A 17,976-nucleotide genomic window follows, 5' to 3' on the forward strand; every position below is an offset into this window, starting at 1 on the left:
TGTTGTAAGTCTATAGTGTTGTTAGTCTATAGTGTTGTAAGTCTATAGTGTTGTAAGTCTATAGTGTTGTTAGTCTATAGTGTTGTTAGTCTATAGTGTTGTAAGTCTATAGTGTTGTTAGTCTATAGTGTTGTAAGTCTATAGTGTTGTAAGTCTATAGTGTTGTAAGTCTATAGTGTTGTTAGTCTATAGTGTTGTAAGTCTATAGTGTTGTTAGTCTATAGTGTTGTTAGTCTATAGTGTTGTACGTCTATGGTGTTGTAAGTCTATAGTGTTGTTAGTCTATAGTGTTGTAAGTCTATAGTGTTGTAAGTCTATAGTGTTGTTAGTCTATAGTGTTGTAAGTCTATAGTGTTGTTAGTCTATAGTGTTGTTAGTCTATAGTGTTGTAAGTCTATAGTGTTGTAAGTCTATAGTGTTGTTAGTCTATAGTGTTGTTAGTCTATAGTGTTGTTAGTCTATAGTGTTGTAAGTCTATAGTGTTGTAAGTCTATAGTGTTGTAAGTCTATAGTGTTGTAAGTCTATAGTGTTGTTAGTCTATAGTGTTGTTAGTCTATAGTGTTGTAAGTCTATGGTGTTGTAAGTCTATAGTGTTGTAAGTCTATAGTGTTGTAAGTCTATAGTGTTGTTAGTCTATAGTGTTGTTAGTCTATAGTGTTGTAAGTCTATGGTGTTGTAAGTCTATAGTGTTGTAAGTCTATAGTGTTGTAAGTCTATAGTGTTGTTAGTCTATAGTGTTGTAAATCTATAGTGTTGTTAGTCTATAGTGTTGTTAGTCTATAGTGTGTCACTTTATTGTACTTTTAACTTTCTGGAACAATATGTGACGTTGTTGATCGTTTTTTGGGGACAGTAGGAATGTTTTATTTATTTCTGTGACTCTTGTACAGTATCTGTCGTTGTAAGCCACACGTGAAAAACGTCCTCTATTTGTCCTTTCTGTTTGTGCCCGTTCATAATAGGTCATATGTAGTGCTAAAACACAAAGAGGGAATGCTGTGTTTTTTTGTTCTCCAAACATTGAGACCTCCTATTGGATTGATATGGCACGCATGCCCCCACTTCCCCTCCCACACAAAGTGCACTACTGCATGGCACCTCCAATGATGGGACTCAGTACCGCCCCCCTATAGTTACTCCACCCCTTCACACCCTGTCTGTTCCAGCAGGACCCAGCACCACCTGTCAGGAAGACTCCTGTGCCAACATGGGCGTGTGTATTCAACAGTGGGAGAACTTCACCTGCGACTGCACCATGACCTCTTACACAGGGACACAGTGCAACGACCGTGAGTACCGTTTAACTTTAACTATACATGTGTAGACAGCCGCAAAGACTCAGAGAAAAACACAGTTCACAGGGATCAACACACACACACACACACACACACACACACACACACACACACACACATACACAGACGGAGACACACACACACTTAACACACACACCTGCAGCTTCACCGTGACCAGCTACACTGATGGACGCAGTGCAACTACCGTGAGTCCTCAGGGGGACAGGGATTATCTGCATGATGCTGGTTGTTATTCTGACTCTGTTTCCAATGCATATAGTATGTTCTACTATCTCTGTGGAAGCACCATTGAAAGCAATGGCTTGTGTGATATCCATAACATGCCTTGGAGATACACAGTACAAAAGGGTTGAAATGGTTCTCAGTGTCACACTTTGTTGTTGTGTGTACACAGAGTCTCAGGGCTTTAGTAACTCAGAGTTGAGGCAGCGTGTGACTGATGATATGTGAAACGTCTGGTTCTGCCCGAGCAGGCATTTCAGAAATGTCCCTAAAGAGCTTTCTCAAATGTGTGTGTGTGTGTGTGTGTGTGTGTGTGTGTGTGTGTATGTGTGCATGTGTGTGTGGCTCTTATCCCTGTGACGATGGGGACTCTTCTCTTCAATTTTCAGTGTCTTTAATTAGACAGGGTACAACTAATGATTTGAATAATGTAGGAGCTGTGATCAGTCGCACTGAAATTACACTGACCTTTCATACCTACTAATGCTGTTGCTGGGTCCACTGCAGATAACACTCTCTCATCCTCTACCTATCTCTCTTCCTCTCTCTCTCTCTCTGTTGCTCTCTCTCTTTGTCTTTACATTGCTCTCTCATTCTTTTGCTATCTCTCATTCGCTCTTTATCTCTTGCTCTCTCTCTCCCTCGTTCTCTCTCTTTATCTCCTCTCCTTTCTTTGAAACAGAGTCATGGTTCGAGGCAATGTGTGCTACTCTGACCCAGTGATTAACCCCAGGGTCATGCCTCACCAGGAGGGAGAGCGGTTTCATGTCTAATTCTGTTGACTCTTCAACATAAGGAGTCAACGGCATTTTCGTACTTACATCTTAAACAGTTCTCTATTACCTATAGTAGTGTACTACTTCTGGACAGAGCAGGGAGAGTAGTTGTAGCCAGGTAATGGGGATTCTAATATCAGTAAACAAATGAACAACTTCATTGTTACTTGTTACCTATTAAAACAGTGGCCCTTGGGTGCTGAAGGGTTTAGGGTTTTAATATTCTAGCCAGGTACCAGATTAGTGCTTAATCTGTGTTTTATAATCCCCCTTTAGTGTCTCTTGTAAATCGCTCTGGATAAGAGTGTCTGCTAAATGATGTAAATGTAAATGTAGAGAGGTATTCCTCTTCCCCATGCTTTATAAACAGTTAATAGAACCACCACTGATGGCAGTAATGTACTGAGCAACTCCGTACATAGCCCACCTACACATACACCTGCCTGGCAGAGAGAAGAAATTAGATGCAATCCTCTGAGCATGTAATCAACTTCCTCTTATTTCCATTATCTCTCTCTCTCTCTCCCTCTCTCCCTCTCCCTCTCTCCACCCTCTCTCTCTCTCTCCACCCCCTCTCTCTCTACTCCCACCCCCTCTCTCTATCCCTCTCTCCACCCTCTCTCTCTCTCTCTCCACCCCCTCTCTCTCTCTCTATCCACCCCCTCTCTCTCTCTACTCCCACCCCCCTCTCTCTACCCCTCTCTCCACCCTCTCTCTCTCTCCACCCCCCCCCTCTCTCTCTCCACCCCCCTCCCTCTCTCCACCCCCTCTCTCTATCCCTCTCTCCACCCTCTCTCTCTCTCTCTCCACCCTCTCTCTACTCCCACCCCCTCTCTCTCTCTCTCTCTCTCCACCCTCTCTCTCTCCACCCCCTCTCTCTCTCCTCCCCCTCTCTCTCCCTACTCCCTCCCCTCTCTCTCCCTCTCGCTCTCTCTCCACCCTCTCTTTCTCTCTCTATCTCCACCCCCTTCTCTCTCTACTCCCACCCCTTCTCTCTCTCTCCACCCCCTCTCTCTACTCCCACCCCTTCTCTCTCTCTCCACCCCCTCTCTCTATCCCTCTCTCCACCCTCTTTCTCTCTCTCCACCCTCTCTCTCTCCACCCCCTCTCTCTCCACCCCTCTCTCTATCCCTCTCTACACCCTCTCTCTCTATCTCCACCCCCCCTCTCTCTCCATCCCCCTCTCTCTATCCCTCTCTCCACCCTCTTTCTCTCTCTCCACCCTCTTTCTCTCTCTCCACCCTCTCTCTCTCTACTCCCACCCCCCCCTCTCTCTCTCTCTCTCTCTCTGTCTCTCTCCACCCCCTCTCTCTCTCTCCACCCCCTCTCTCTCTCCACCCCCCTCTCTCTCTTTCTCTCTCTCTCTCTGTATCTTTCTCTCTCCCTCTTTAAACACTACAAGGTGGATAGGAAGACCTGGCAAGCGTGGCACTGTGCACGATGGTGGCATCAAACACTACTCTTATAACTCTCAATGAATACCAGGTTGTGATTCACACAGGGGGCTGAGTCAGACAGACATGCAGACAGACATGCAGGCTGGCAGGCAGGCAGGCTGGCAGGCAGGCAGGCAGGCAGGCAGGCAGGCTGGCAGGCAGGCTGGCAGGCAGGCAGGCAGGCAGGCAGGCAGGCAGGCTGGCAGGCAGGCAGGCTGGCAGGCAGGCAGGCAGGCAGGCAGGCAGGCAGGCAGGCAGGCAGGCAGGCAGGCAGGCAACAGTCAGACAGGCAAGCATACAGACAAACAGACAGACAGACACAGGCAGACAGACAGACTAGGACAGTCTGAACATTCCATTTATCACAGAACTACATTACAGTACATAATTCAAATCAAATCAAATTGTATTTGTCACATGTGCCGAATACAACAGGTGTAGACCTTCAATCGAACGCTGCTGGCACCCGCCCACCCAACTAGAATCACTACTCTCGACGGGTCTGACCTAGAGTATGTGGACAACTACAAATACCTAGGTGTCTGGTTAGACTGTAAACTCTCCTTCCAGACTCACATTAAGAATCTCCAATCCAAAGTTAAATCTAGAATCGACTTCCTATTCCGCAACAAAGCCTCCTTCACTCATGCTGCCAAACATGCCCTCGTAAAACTGACTATCCTGCCGATCCTTGACTTCGGCGATGTCATTTACAAAATAGCCTCCAACACTCTACTCAGCAAATTGGATGTAGTCTATCATAGTGCCATCCGTTTTGTCTCCAAAGCCCCATACACTACCCACCACTGTGACCTGTACGCTCTTGTTGGCTGGTCCTCACTACATGTTCGTCGTCAAACCCACTGGCTCCAGGCCATCTATAAATCACTGCTAGGCAAATCCCCGCCTTATCTTAGCTCATTGGTCACCATAGCAGCACCCACCCGTAGTCTGCGCTCCAGCAGGTATATCTCACTGGTCATCCCCAAAGCCAACACCTCCTTTGGCCGCCATTCCTTCCAGTTCTCTGCTGCCAATGACTGGAACGAATTGCAAAAATCTCTGAAGCTGGAGACTCTTATGTCCCTCACTAACTTTAAGCATCAGTTGTCAGAGCACCTTACCGATTACTGCACCTGTACACAGCCCATCTGAAATTAGCCTACCCAACTACCTCATCCCTATATTGTTATTTATTTTGCTCTTTTGCACCCCAGTATCTCTATTTGCACACCATCTCTTGCACATCTAGCATTCCAGTGTTAATACTAATTGTAATTATTTTTGCACTATAGCCTATTTATTGCCTTACCTCCATAACTTGCTACATGTGAACACACTGTATATATATTTTCTGTTTTATTTTTTTTGACTTTATGTTTTTTTTTACCTCATATGTAACTCTGTGTTGTGGTTTTTATCGCACTACTTTGCTTTATCTTGGCCAGGTCGCAGTTGTAAATGAGAACTTGTTCTCAACTGGCTTACCTGGTTAAATAAAGGTGAAATAAATAAAAATAAAAAACAGTGAAATGCTTACTTACAAGCCCTTAATCAACAATGCAGTTTTAAGAAAAATAAGTCTTAAGTAAAAAATAGTTAATCCAAAAAAAAACAAATAACAAATAATGAAAGAGAAGCAGTAAAATAACAGTAGAGAGGCTATATACAGGGGGTACCGGTACAGAGTCAATGTGTAATAACAGTAGAGAGACTATATACAGGGGGTACCGGTACAGAGTCAATGTGTAATAACAGTAGGGAGGCTATATACAGGGGGTACCGGTACAGAGTCAATGTGTAATAACAGTAGCGGGGCTATATACAGGGGGGTACCGGTACAGAGTCAATGTGTAATAACAGTAGGGAGGCTATATACAGGGGGTACCGGTACAGAGTCAATGTGTAATAACAGTAGGGAGGCTATATACAGGGGGTACCGGTACAGAGTCAATGTGTAATAACAGTAGAGAGGCTATATACAGGGGGTACCGGTACAGAGTCAATGTGTAATAACAGTAGGGAGGCTATATACAGGGGGTACCGGTACAGAGTCAATGTGTAATAACAGTAGCGGGGCTATATACAGGGGGGTACCGGTACAGAGTCAATGTGCGGGGACACCCGTTAGTCGAGGTAATACAATGGGGGAAAAAATTATTTAGTCAGCCACCGATTGTGCAAGTTCTCCCACTTAAAAAGATGAGAGAGGCCTGTAATGTTCATCATAGGTACACGTCAACTATGACAGACAAATTGAGAATTTTTTTTCCAGAAAATCACATTGTAGGATTTTTAATGAATTTATTTGCAAATTATGGTGGAAAATAAGTATTTGGTCACCTACAAACAAGCAAGATTTCTGGCTCTCACAGACCTGTAACTTCTTCTTTAAGAGGCTCCTCTGTCCTCCACTTGTTACCTGTATTAATGGCACCTGTTTGAACTTGTTATCAGTATAAAAGACACCTGTCCACAACCTCAAACAGTCACACTCCAAACTCCACTATGGCCAAGACCAAAGAGCTGTCAAAGGACACCAGAAACTAAATTGTAGACCTGCATCAGGCTGGGAAGACTGAATCTGCAGTAGGTAAGCAGCTTGGTTTGAATAAATCAACTGTGGGAGCAATTATTAGGAAATGGAAGACATACAAGACCACTGATAATCTCCCTCGATCTGGGGCTCCACGCAAGATCTCACCCCGTGGGGTCAAAATGATCACAAGAACGGTGAGCAAAAATCCCAGAACCACACGGGGGGACCTAGTGAATGACCTGCAGAGAGCTGGGACCAAAGTAACAAAGCCTACCATCCGTAACACACTACGCCGCCAGGGACTCAAATCCTGCAGTGCCAGCCGTGTCCCCCTGCTTAAGCCAGTACATGTCCAGGCCCGTCTGAAGTTTGCTAGAGTGCATTTGGATGATCCAGAAGAGGATTGGGAGAATGTCATATGGTCAGATGAAACCAAATATAACTTTTTGGTAAAAACTCAACTCGTCGTGTTTGGAGGACAAAGAATGCTGAGTTGCATCCAAAGAACACCATACCTACTGTGAAGCATGGAGGTGGGAAACATCATGATTTGGGGCTGTTTTTCTGCAAAGGGACCAGGGACGACTGATCCGTGTAAAGGAAAGAATGAATGGGGCCATGTTTCGTGAGATTTTGAGTGAAAACCTCCTTCCATCAGCAAGGGCATTGAAGATGAAACGTGGCTGGGTTTTTCAGCATGACAATGATCCCAAACACACCGCCCGGGCAATGAAGGAGTGGCTTTGTAAGAAGCATTTTAAGGTCCTGGAGTGGCCTAGCCAGTCTCCAGATCTCAACCCCATAGAAAATCTTTGGAGGGAGTTGAAAGTCCATGTTGCCCAGCGACAGCCCCAAAACATCACTGCTCTAGAGGAGATCTGCATGGAGGAATGGGCCAAAATACCAGCAACAGTGTGTGAAAATCTTGTGAAGACTTACAGAAAACGGTTTGATCTGTGTCATTGCCAACAAAGGGTATATAACAAAGTATTGAGAAACTTTTGTTATTGACCAAACACTTGATGTACTGGGCAGTACGCACTACCCTCTGTAGTGCCTTGCGGTCGGAGGCCGAGCAGTTGCCATACCAGGCAGTGATGCAACCAGTCAGGATGCTCTCAATGGTGCAGCTGTATAACTTTTTGAGGATCTGAGGAACAATGCCAAATCTTTTCAGTCTCCTTAGGGGGAATAGGTTTTGTCGTGCCGTGTAGTATGATTCAATCTTAGTCCTGTATTGACGCTTTGCCTGTTTGATGGTTAGTCGGAGGGCATAGCAGGATTTCTTATAAGCGTCCGGGTTAGAGTCCCGCTCCTTGAAAGCGGCAGCTCTACCCTTTATTTCAGTGAGGATGTTGCCTGTAATCCATTGCTTCTGGTTGGGGTATGTACGTACAGTCACTGTGGGGACGACGTCTTCAATGCACTTATTGATGAAGCCAGTGACTGATGTGGTGTACTCCTCAATGCCATCGTAAGAATCCCGGAACATATTCCAGTCTTTTCTACCTGCCCTCTACATTACAGCACATAATTCCCCTCTACTTTACAGAACATAACTCCCCTCTACATTACAGTACATAACTCCCCTCTACATTACAGTACATAACTCCCCTCTACATTACAGTTGACAGTTTGAGTCTGCACTCCTCAGTCCTAAACTCAGAAACAAGACAGAGTGAGAATTTACAGTCCATTTATGCCATTTTCTTCCCTGGCTTTTTGTTGTTTTTATTGTTCTGCAGAGTGCCTCTTTTATTAAAATCTGACTCTGTTGAGCTTTTTTACAGCTTTTGCCAGCTCTGTTTGATAATGTGGTGTAGTAATGGCTGAGTGGTTTTGTCGTGCTCATCTTTGACTTTCTCCTACTTCTTATCATCTCACTGCTTCCTCTCCTCTTCTCCCCTCTTCTCTCCACTCCTCTCCACTCTTCTCTTCTCTTCTCTTCTCTCCACTCCTCTCTTCTCTTCTCTTCTCTTCTCTTCTCTTCTCTTCTCTTCTCTTCTCTTCTCTTCTCTTCTCTTCTCTTCTCTTCTCTTCTCTTCTCTTCTCTTCTCTTCTCTTCTCTTCTCTTCTCTTCTCTTCTCTTCTCTTCTCTTCTCTCTCTTCTCCTCTCCTCTCCTCTCCTCCCCTCTCCTCTCCTCTCCTCTCCTCTCCTCTCCTCTCCTCTCCTCTCCTCTCCTCTCCTCTCCTCTCCTCTCCTCTCCTCTCCTCTCCTCTCCTCTCCTCTCTCCTCTCCTCTCCTCTCCTCTCCACTCCTCTTCTCTCCTCTCTGCTCCTCTCCACTCCTCTCTTTTCTTCTCCTCTCCCATCCTCCCCCTCCTCTCCTATACTGTACTCTACTCTACTCTCTTCTCTTCATCCCTCCCATATCTTGCTTGGTTTCCATCATATCCTCTCTCTGTCTAGTGTAATTCAAGGACATCAGGGATGGGATAGAGCTATGGGCAAAATGGAGAGCCCAGGCCGGATCATAGAGATGTATAGATGTCTCAACTTTGTATCTCTGCCATTATGGCGTATGTGACCTCATGGGCAGCGCCATTGATCTCCATTTTAAAGTATTACTTTGTCTTCTTCTTTTGTGTTTGAAAAAAGTGTCAAGCTAATAGTGATTTACCGCCGCCTGCAGTGATGGAGTCCTGAACCAAATATTGTGTGTCATTAATTTATTATGGCCACTAGATGGCAGTGATATACCTGTAGTTTAATGCCATTTAAAAACCATACAACCCAATTTGAAGAAGAAGTCAATGCTCTGATCATCAGGGGGGGAGTGGGGTATAAAATATACGATATAGGGTAGGCTTGGGTATTGGCTGGGACTCTTCTCTCCTCCTCAAGGTGATGTTCTGCACTCTGGCTCAACGTGTGTCACTCCAAATGGAAACATTACATTCAGTCCCAATGTCTTGTACTGTATATACTTAACCACTACAGAACCTAGTGAAAAAAAGTAGCTCACTGGCTGATGACACACTGGCTGATGACACACTGGCTGATGACACACTGGCTGATGGCACACTGGCTGATGACACACTGGCTGATGGCACACTGGCTGATGACACACTGGCTGATGGCACACTGGCTGATGACACACTGGCTGATGGCACACTGGCTGATGACACACTGGCTGATGGCACACTGGCTGATGACACACTGGCTGATGGCACACTGGCTGATGACACACTGGCCGATGATACACTGGCTGATGATACACTGGCTGATGACACACTGGCTGATATCACAGTGGCTGATGACACAGTGGCTGATGTCACACTGCTGATGACACACTGGTTGATGACACACTGGCTGACGACACACTTGCTGATAACACACTGGCCGATAACACACTGGCCGATATCACACTGGCCGATAACACACTGGCCGATGACACACTGGCTGATGACACAGGAGAAGGCCCTCACATGCACAGAGGGGGACACAGCCTCAGCCTCTGTGACGTCAACAAGAGAGAGCATAGGAAAGAGATGAGGCAAACGGAGGAGAGAGACAAAGAGCAGTTTAGTGCTTCAGGGGTATGGGAAGGGGGATTGATGTTTTGTTATGGCCCAGGGGGGAGTGGTTTATTACCCCAGATCAAACAGATGTAATATCCCCTGAAAAACACACACACACACACACACACACACACACACACACACACACACACACACACACACACACACACACACACTGCTTCTCTCCCCTCCACTCTATAAGAGGAGGAAGATGAGATGTCTCCATTAAGGATCTGTAGCGGGTGATTTGGACGGAGTCAGGCGCAGGAGGTGTAAATCCCAGAATAATGGTTTATTTGGCCAATACAGCGGTTCGCAGCAATGCGTAAAACAACTATAGGGCGACTTAACAGCGCACTGGGGAAAACAAAACACACAGGTGAAAATCCCTGCGATAAAGTACATAATGCTCCACCGAGCTATCGACACCCCCACATGGAAACAATCACACACAAAGACATGCGGGGCAGAGGGAATACTTATACAGGGACTGATGAGGGAATATGAACCAGGTGTGTGTGAAAAACAAGACAAAACAAATGGAATGATGAAAACAGGAGCGGCAGTGGCTAGAAGGCTGGTGACAACGAACGCCGAAGCCTGCCCAAACAAGGAGAGGAGGCAGCTTTGGAGGAAGTCGTGACAGGATCTATTTCCAACCCAGGCCTATAACGGTATAACTAACGATATAACTAACAATATAACTAACGTTATAACAAACTGTATAACTAACGATATAACTACGATATATCTAACTGTATAACTAACGATATAACTAACGGTATAACTAACGATATAACTAACTGTATAACTAATGATATAACTAACAATATAACTAACTGTATAACTAATGATATAACTAACTGTATAACTAACGATATAACCAACGATATAACTAATTGTATAACTAATGATATAACTAACGGTATAACTAACAAAATAACTATCGATATAACTAACAATATAAATAACTGCTTAACTAAAGATATAACTAACTGTATAACTAACTGTGTAACTAACGGTAAAACTAACTGTATAACTAACGGTAAAACTAACGCTATAACTAACGCTATTACTAACGGTATAACTAACGGTAAAACTAACGCTATAACTAACGATATAACTAACGGTATAACTAACGGTAAAACTAACAATATAACTAACGGTATAACTAACAGTAAAACGAACGATATAACTAACGATATAACTAACTGTATAACTAACGGTAAAACTAACTGTATAACGAACGATATAACTAACGGTAAAACTAACAATATAACTAACGGTATAACTAACGGTAAAACTAACTGTATAACTAATGATATAACTAAGGGTATAACTAACGATATAACTAACGGTATATCTAACTGTATAACTAACTGTATAACTAACTGTATAACTAACGGTAAAACTAACGATATAACTAACGATATAACTAACGGTATAACTAACTGTATAACTAACTGTATAACTAACGATATAACTAACGGTATAACTAACGGTAAAACTAACGATATAACTAACGATATAACTAACAGTATAACTAACTGTATATCTAACTGTATAACTAACTGTATAACTAACTGTATAAATAACGGTAAAACTAACTGTATAACTAACTGTATAACTAACGATATAACTAACGGTATAACTAACAGTATAACTAACTGTATAACTAACTGTATAACTAACAGTATAACTAACGCTATAACTAACAGTATATCTAACTGTATAACTAACTGTATAACTAACTGTATAACTAACGATATAACTAACGGTATAACTAACGGTAAAATTAACAATATAACTAATGGTATAACTAATGGTAAAACTAACTGTATAACTAACAATATAACTAACGGTAAAACTAACTGTATAACTAACTGTATAACTAACTGTATAACTAACTGTATAACTAACTGTAAAACTAACTGTATAACTAACTGTATAACTAACTGTATAACTAACTGTATAACTAACTGTAAAACTAACTGTATAACTAACTGTATAACTAACTGTATAACTAACGGTAAAACTAACTGTATAACTAACTGTAAAACTAACTGTATAACTAACTGTATAACTAACTGTATAACTAACTGTATAACTAAATGTATAACTAACTGTATAACTAACTGTATAACTAACTGTATAACTAACGGTATAACTAACAGTATAAATAACGGTATAACTAACGGTAAAACTAACGATATAACTAACGATATAACTAACTGTATAACTAACTGTATAACTAACAGTATAACTAACTGTATAACTAACTGTATAACTAACTGTATAACTAACTGTATAACTAACAGTAAAACTAACGGTTAAACTAACTGTATAACTAACTGTTTAACTAACGGTATAACTAACAGTATAACTAACAGTATAACTAACGGTAAAACTAACGATATAACTAACTGTAAAACTAACTGTATAACTAACAGTATAACTAACAGTATAACTAACTGTATAACTAACTGTATAACTAACTGTAAAACTAACTGTATAACTAACCGATATAACTAACGGTAAAACTAACTGTATAACTAACTGTATAACTAACTGTATAACTAACTGTATAAATAACTGTAAAACTAACTGTATAACTAACTGTATAACTAACTGTATAACTAACGGTAAAACTAACTGTATAACTAAAGGTATAACTAACGCTATAACTAACGCTATAACTAACGGTATAACTAACGGTAAAACTAACGCTATAACTAACGATATAACTAACGGTATAACTAACGGTAAAACTAACAATATAACTAACGGTATAACTAACAGTAAAACGAACGATATAACTAACGATATAACTAACTGTATAACTAACGGTAAAACTAACTGTATAACGAACGATATAATTAACGGTAAAACTAACAATATAACTAACGGTATAACTAACGGTAAAACTAACTGTATAACTAATGATATAACTAACGGTATATCTAACTGTATAACTAACTGTATAACTAACTGTATAACTAACGGTAAAACTAACGATATAACTAACGATATAACTAACGATATAACTAACGGTATAACTAACTGTATAACTAACTGTATAAATAAACGATATAACTAACGGTATAACTAACGGTAAAACTAACGATATAACTAACGATATAACTAACAGTATAACTAACTGTATATCTAACTGTATAACTAACTGTATAACTAACTGTATAACTAACGGTAAAACTAACTGTATAACTAACTGTAAAACTAACTGTATAACTAACTGTATAACTAACTGTATAACTAACTGTATAACTAAATGTATAACTAACTGTATAACTAACTGTATAACTAACTGTATAACTAACGGTATAACTAACAGTATAAATAACGGTATAACTAACGGTAAAACTAACGATATAACTAACGATATAACTAACTGTATAACTAACTGTATAACTAACAGTATAACTAACTGTATAACTAACTGTATAACTAACTGTATAACTAACTGTATAACTAACAGTAAAACTAACGGTTAAACTAACTGTATAACTAACTGTTTAACTAACGGTATAACTAACAGTATAACTAACAGTATAACTAACGGTAAAACTAACGATATAACTAACTGTAAAACTAACTGTATAACTAACAGTATAACTAACAGTATAACTAACTGTATAACTAACTGTATAACTAACTGTAAAACTAACTGTATAACTAACGATATAACTAACGGTAAAACTAACTGTATAACTAACTGTATAACTAACTGTATAACTAACTGTATAAATAACTGTAAAACTAACTGTATAACTAACTGTATAACTAACTGTATAACTAACGGTAAAACTAACTGTATAACTAAAGGTATAACTAACGCTATAACTAACGCTATAACTAACGGTATAACTAACGGTAAAACTAACGCTATAACTAACGATATAACTAACGGTATAACTAACGGTAAAACTAACAATATAACTAACGGTATAACTAACAGTAAAACGAACGATATAACTAACGATATAACTAACTGTATAACTAACGGTAAAACTAACTGTATAACGAACGATATAATTAACGGTAAAACTAACAATATAACTAACGGTATAACTAACGGTAAAACTAACTGTATAACTAATGATATAACTAACGGTATATCTAACTGTATAACTAACTGTATAACTAACTGTATAACTAACGGTAAAACTAACGATATAACTAACGATATAACTAACGATATAACTAACGGTATAACTAACTGTATAACTAACTGTATAAATAACGATATAACTAACGGTATAACTAACGGTAAAACTAACGATATAACTAACGATATAACTAACAGTATAACTAACTGTATATCTAACTGTATAACTAACTGTATAACTAACTGTATAAATAACGGTAAAACTAACTGTATAACTAACTGTATAACTAACGATATAACTAACGGTATAACTAACAGTATAACTAACTGTATAACTAACTGTATAACTAACAGTATAACTAACGCTATAACTAACGGTATATCTAACTGTATAACTAACTGTATAACTAACGATATAACTAACGGTATAACTAACGGTAAAACTGACAATATAACTAATGGTATAACTAATGGTAAAACTAACTGTATATCTAACAATATAACTAACGGTAAAACTAACTGTATAACTAACTGTATAACTAACTGTATAACTAACTGTATAACTAACTGTAAAACTAACTGTATAACTAACTGTATAACTAACTGTATAACTAACGGTAAAACTAACTGTATAACTAACTGTAAAACTAACTGTATAACTAACTGTATAACTAACTGTATAACTAACTGTATAACTAAATGTATAACTAACTGTATAACTAACTGTATAACTAACTGTATAACTAACGGTATAACTAACAGTATAAATAACAGTATAACTAACGGTAAAACTAACGATATAACTAACGATATAACTAACTGTATAACTAACTGTATAACTAACAGTATAACTAACTGTATAACTAACTGTATAACTAACTGTATAACTAACTGTATAACTAACAGTAAAACTAACGGTTAAACTAACTGTATAACTAACTGTTTAACTAACGGTATAACTAACAGTATAACTAACAGTATAACTAACGGTAAAACTAACGATATAACTAACTGTAAAACTAACTGTATAACTAACAGTATAACTAACAGTATAACTAACTGTATAACTAACTGTATAACTAACTGTAAAACTAACTGTATAACTAACGATATAACTAACGGTAAAACTAACTGTATAACTAACTGTATAACTAACTGTATAACTAACTGTATAACTAACTGTATAAATAACTGTAAAACTAACTGTATAACTAACTGTATAACTAACTGTATAACTAACTGTATAACTAACTGTATAACTAACTGTATAACTAACGGTAAAACTAACTGTATAACTAACTGTAAAACTAACTGTATAACTAACGATATAACTAACGGTAAAACTAACTGTATAACTAACTGTATAACTAACTGTATAACTAACTGTATAAATAACTGTAAAACTAACTGTATAACTAACTGTATAACTAACTGTATAACTAACGATAAAACTAACGATATAACTAACTGTAAAACTAACTGTATAACTAACAGTATAACTAACAGTATAACTAACTGTATAACTAACTGTATAACTAACTGTAAAACTAACTGTATAACTAACGATATAACTAACGGTAAAACTAACTGTATAACTAACTGTATAACTAACTGTATAACTAACTGTATAACTAACTGTATAAATAACTGTAAAACTAACTGTATAACTAACTGTATAACTAACGGTAAAACTAACTGTATAACTAACTGCAAAACTAACTGTATAACTAACGATATAACTAACGGTAAAACTAACTGTATAACTAACGATATAACTAACTGTAAAACTAACTGTATAACTAACAGTATAACTAACAGTATAACTAACTGTATAACTAATGGTATAACTAACAGTATAACTAACGGTATAACTAACGGTAAAACTAACGATATAACTAACGATATAACTAACTGTATAACTAACGGTATAACTAACAGTATAACTAACAGTATAACTAACGGTAAAACTAACGATATAACTAACTGTATAACTAACTGTATAACCAACAGTATAACTAACTGTATAACTAACTGTATAACTAACTGTATTACTAACTGTATAACTAACTGTATAACTAACGGTATAACTAACGGTAAAACTAACGATATAACTAACTGTATAACTAACTGTATAACCAACAGTATAACTAACTGTATAACTAACTGTATAACTAACTGTATTACTAACTGTATAACTAACTGTATAACTAACGGTATAACTAACAGTATAACTAACTGTATAACTAACTGTATAACTAACTGTAAAACTAACTGTATAACTAACTGTATAACTAACTGTATAACTAACGGTATAACTAACAGTATAACTAACAGTATAACTAACAGTATAACTAACTGTATAACTAACGGTAAAACTAACGATATAACTAACTGTATAACTAACTGTAAAACTAACTGTATAACTAACTGTAAAACTAACTGTATAACTAACGATATAACTAACGGTAAAACTAACTGTATAACTAACTGTATAACTAACTGTATAACAAACGGTATAACTAACAGTATAACTAACAGTATAACTAACGGTAAAACTAACGATATAACTAACGATATAACTAACTGTATAACTAACGGTATAACTAACAGTATAACTAACAGTATAACTAACGGTAAAACTAACGATATAACTAACGATATAACTAACTGTATAACTAATTGTATAACTAACAGTATAACTAACTGTATAACTAACAGTATAACTAACTGTATAACTAACTGTATAACTAACTGTATGACTAACTGTATAACTAACGGTATAACTAACTGTATAACTAACTGTATAACTAACTGTATAACTAACAGTATAACTAACGGTAAAACTAACGATATAACTAACTGTATAACTAACTGTATAACTAACAGTATAACTAACAGTATAACTAACAGTATAACTAACTGTATAACTAACAGTATAACTAACTGTATAACTAACTGTATAACTAACTGTATAACTAACGGTAAAACTAACGATATAACTAACGATATAATTAACGATATAACTAACTGAATAACTAACTGTATACAGTGGGGGAAAAAAGTATTTAGTCAGCCACCAATTGTGCAAGTTCTCCCACTTAAAAATATGAGAGAGGCCTGTAATTTTCATCATAGGTACACGTCAACTATGAAAGACAAAATGATATTTTTTTCCCAGAAAATCACATTGTAGGAATTTTTATGAATTTATTTGCAAATTATGGTGGAAAATAAGTATTTGGTCAATAACAAAAGTTTCTCAATACTTTGTTATATACCCTTTGTTGGCAATGACACAGGTCAAACGTTTTCTGTAAGTCTTCACAAGGTTTTCACACACTGTTGCTGGTATTTTGGCCCATTCCTCCATGCAGATCTCCTCTAGAGCAGTGATTTTTTGGGGCTGTCGCTGGGCAACACGGACTTTCAACTCCCTCCAAAGATTTTCTATGGGGTTGAGATCTGGAGACTGGCTAGGCCACTCCAGGACCTTGAAATGCTTCTTACGAAGCCACTCCTTCGTTGCCCGGGCGGTGTATTTGGGATCATTGTCATGCTGAAAGACCCAGTCACGTTTCATCTTCAATGCCCTTGCTGATGGAAGGAGGTTTTCACTCAAAATCTCACGATACATGGCCCCATTCATTCTTTCCTTTACACGGATCAGTCGTCCTGGTCCCTTTGCAGAAAAACAGCCCCAAAGCATGATGTTTCCACCCCCATGCTTCACAGTAGGTATGGTGTTCTTTGGATGCAACTCAGCATTCTTTGTCCTCCAAACACGACGAGTTGAGTTTTTACCAAAAAGTTATATTTTAGTTTCATCTGACCATATGACATTCTCCCAATCCTCTTCTGGATCATCCAAATGCACTCTAGCAAACTTCAGACGGGCCTGGACATGTACTGGCTTAAGCAGGGGGACACGTCTGGCACTGCAGGATTTGAGTCCCTGGCGGCGTAGTGTGTTACTGATGGTAGGCTTTGTTACTTTGGTCCCAGCTCTCTGCAGGTCATTCACTAGGTCCCCCCCGTGTGG

At 38.7% G+C, this 17,976-nt stretch overlaps 1 protein-coding gene across 1 annotated transcript in view; it reads left to right on the plus strand.

Annotated features, from left to right (window-relative positions):
* LOC121548505 (neurexin-3b-like) overlaps positions 1-17,976 on the plus strand; it is a 518,873-nt gene that overhangs the window by 228,410 nt on the left and 272,487 nt on the right. The window contains exon 18 of the mRNA XM_045210142.1: positions 1,171-1,290. Coding sequence (XP_045066077.1) covers positions 1,171-1,290 — 120 coding nt within the window. The remainder of the gene's footprint in view (positions 1-1,170; positions 1,291-17,976) is intronic.

The sequence above is a fragment of the Coregonus clupeaformis genome, chromosome 33 (genome assembly GCF_020615455.1).
Source record: "Coregonus clupeaformis isolate EN_2021a chromosome 33, ASM2061545v1, whole genome shotgun sequence".
Classification (NCBI taxonomy): Eukaryota; Metazoa; Chordata; class Actinopteri; order Salmoniformes; family Salmonidae; genus Coregonus; species Coregonus clupeaformis.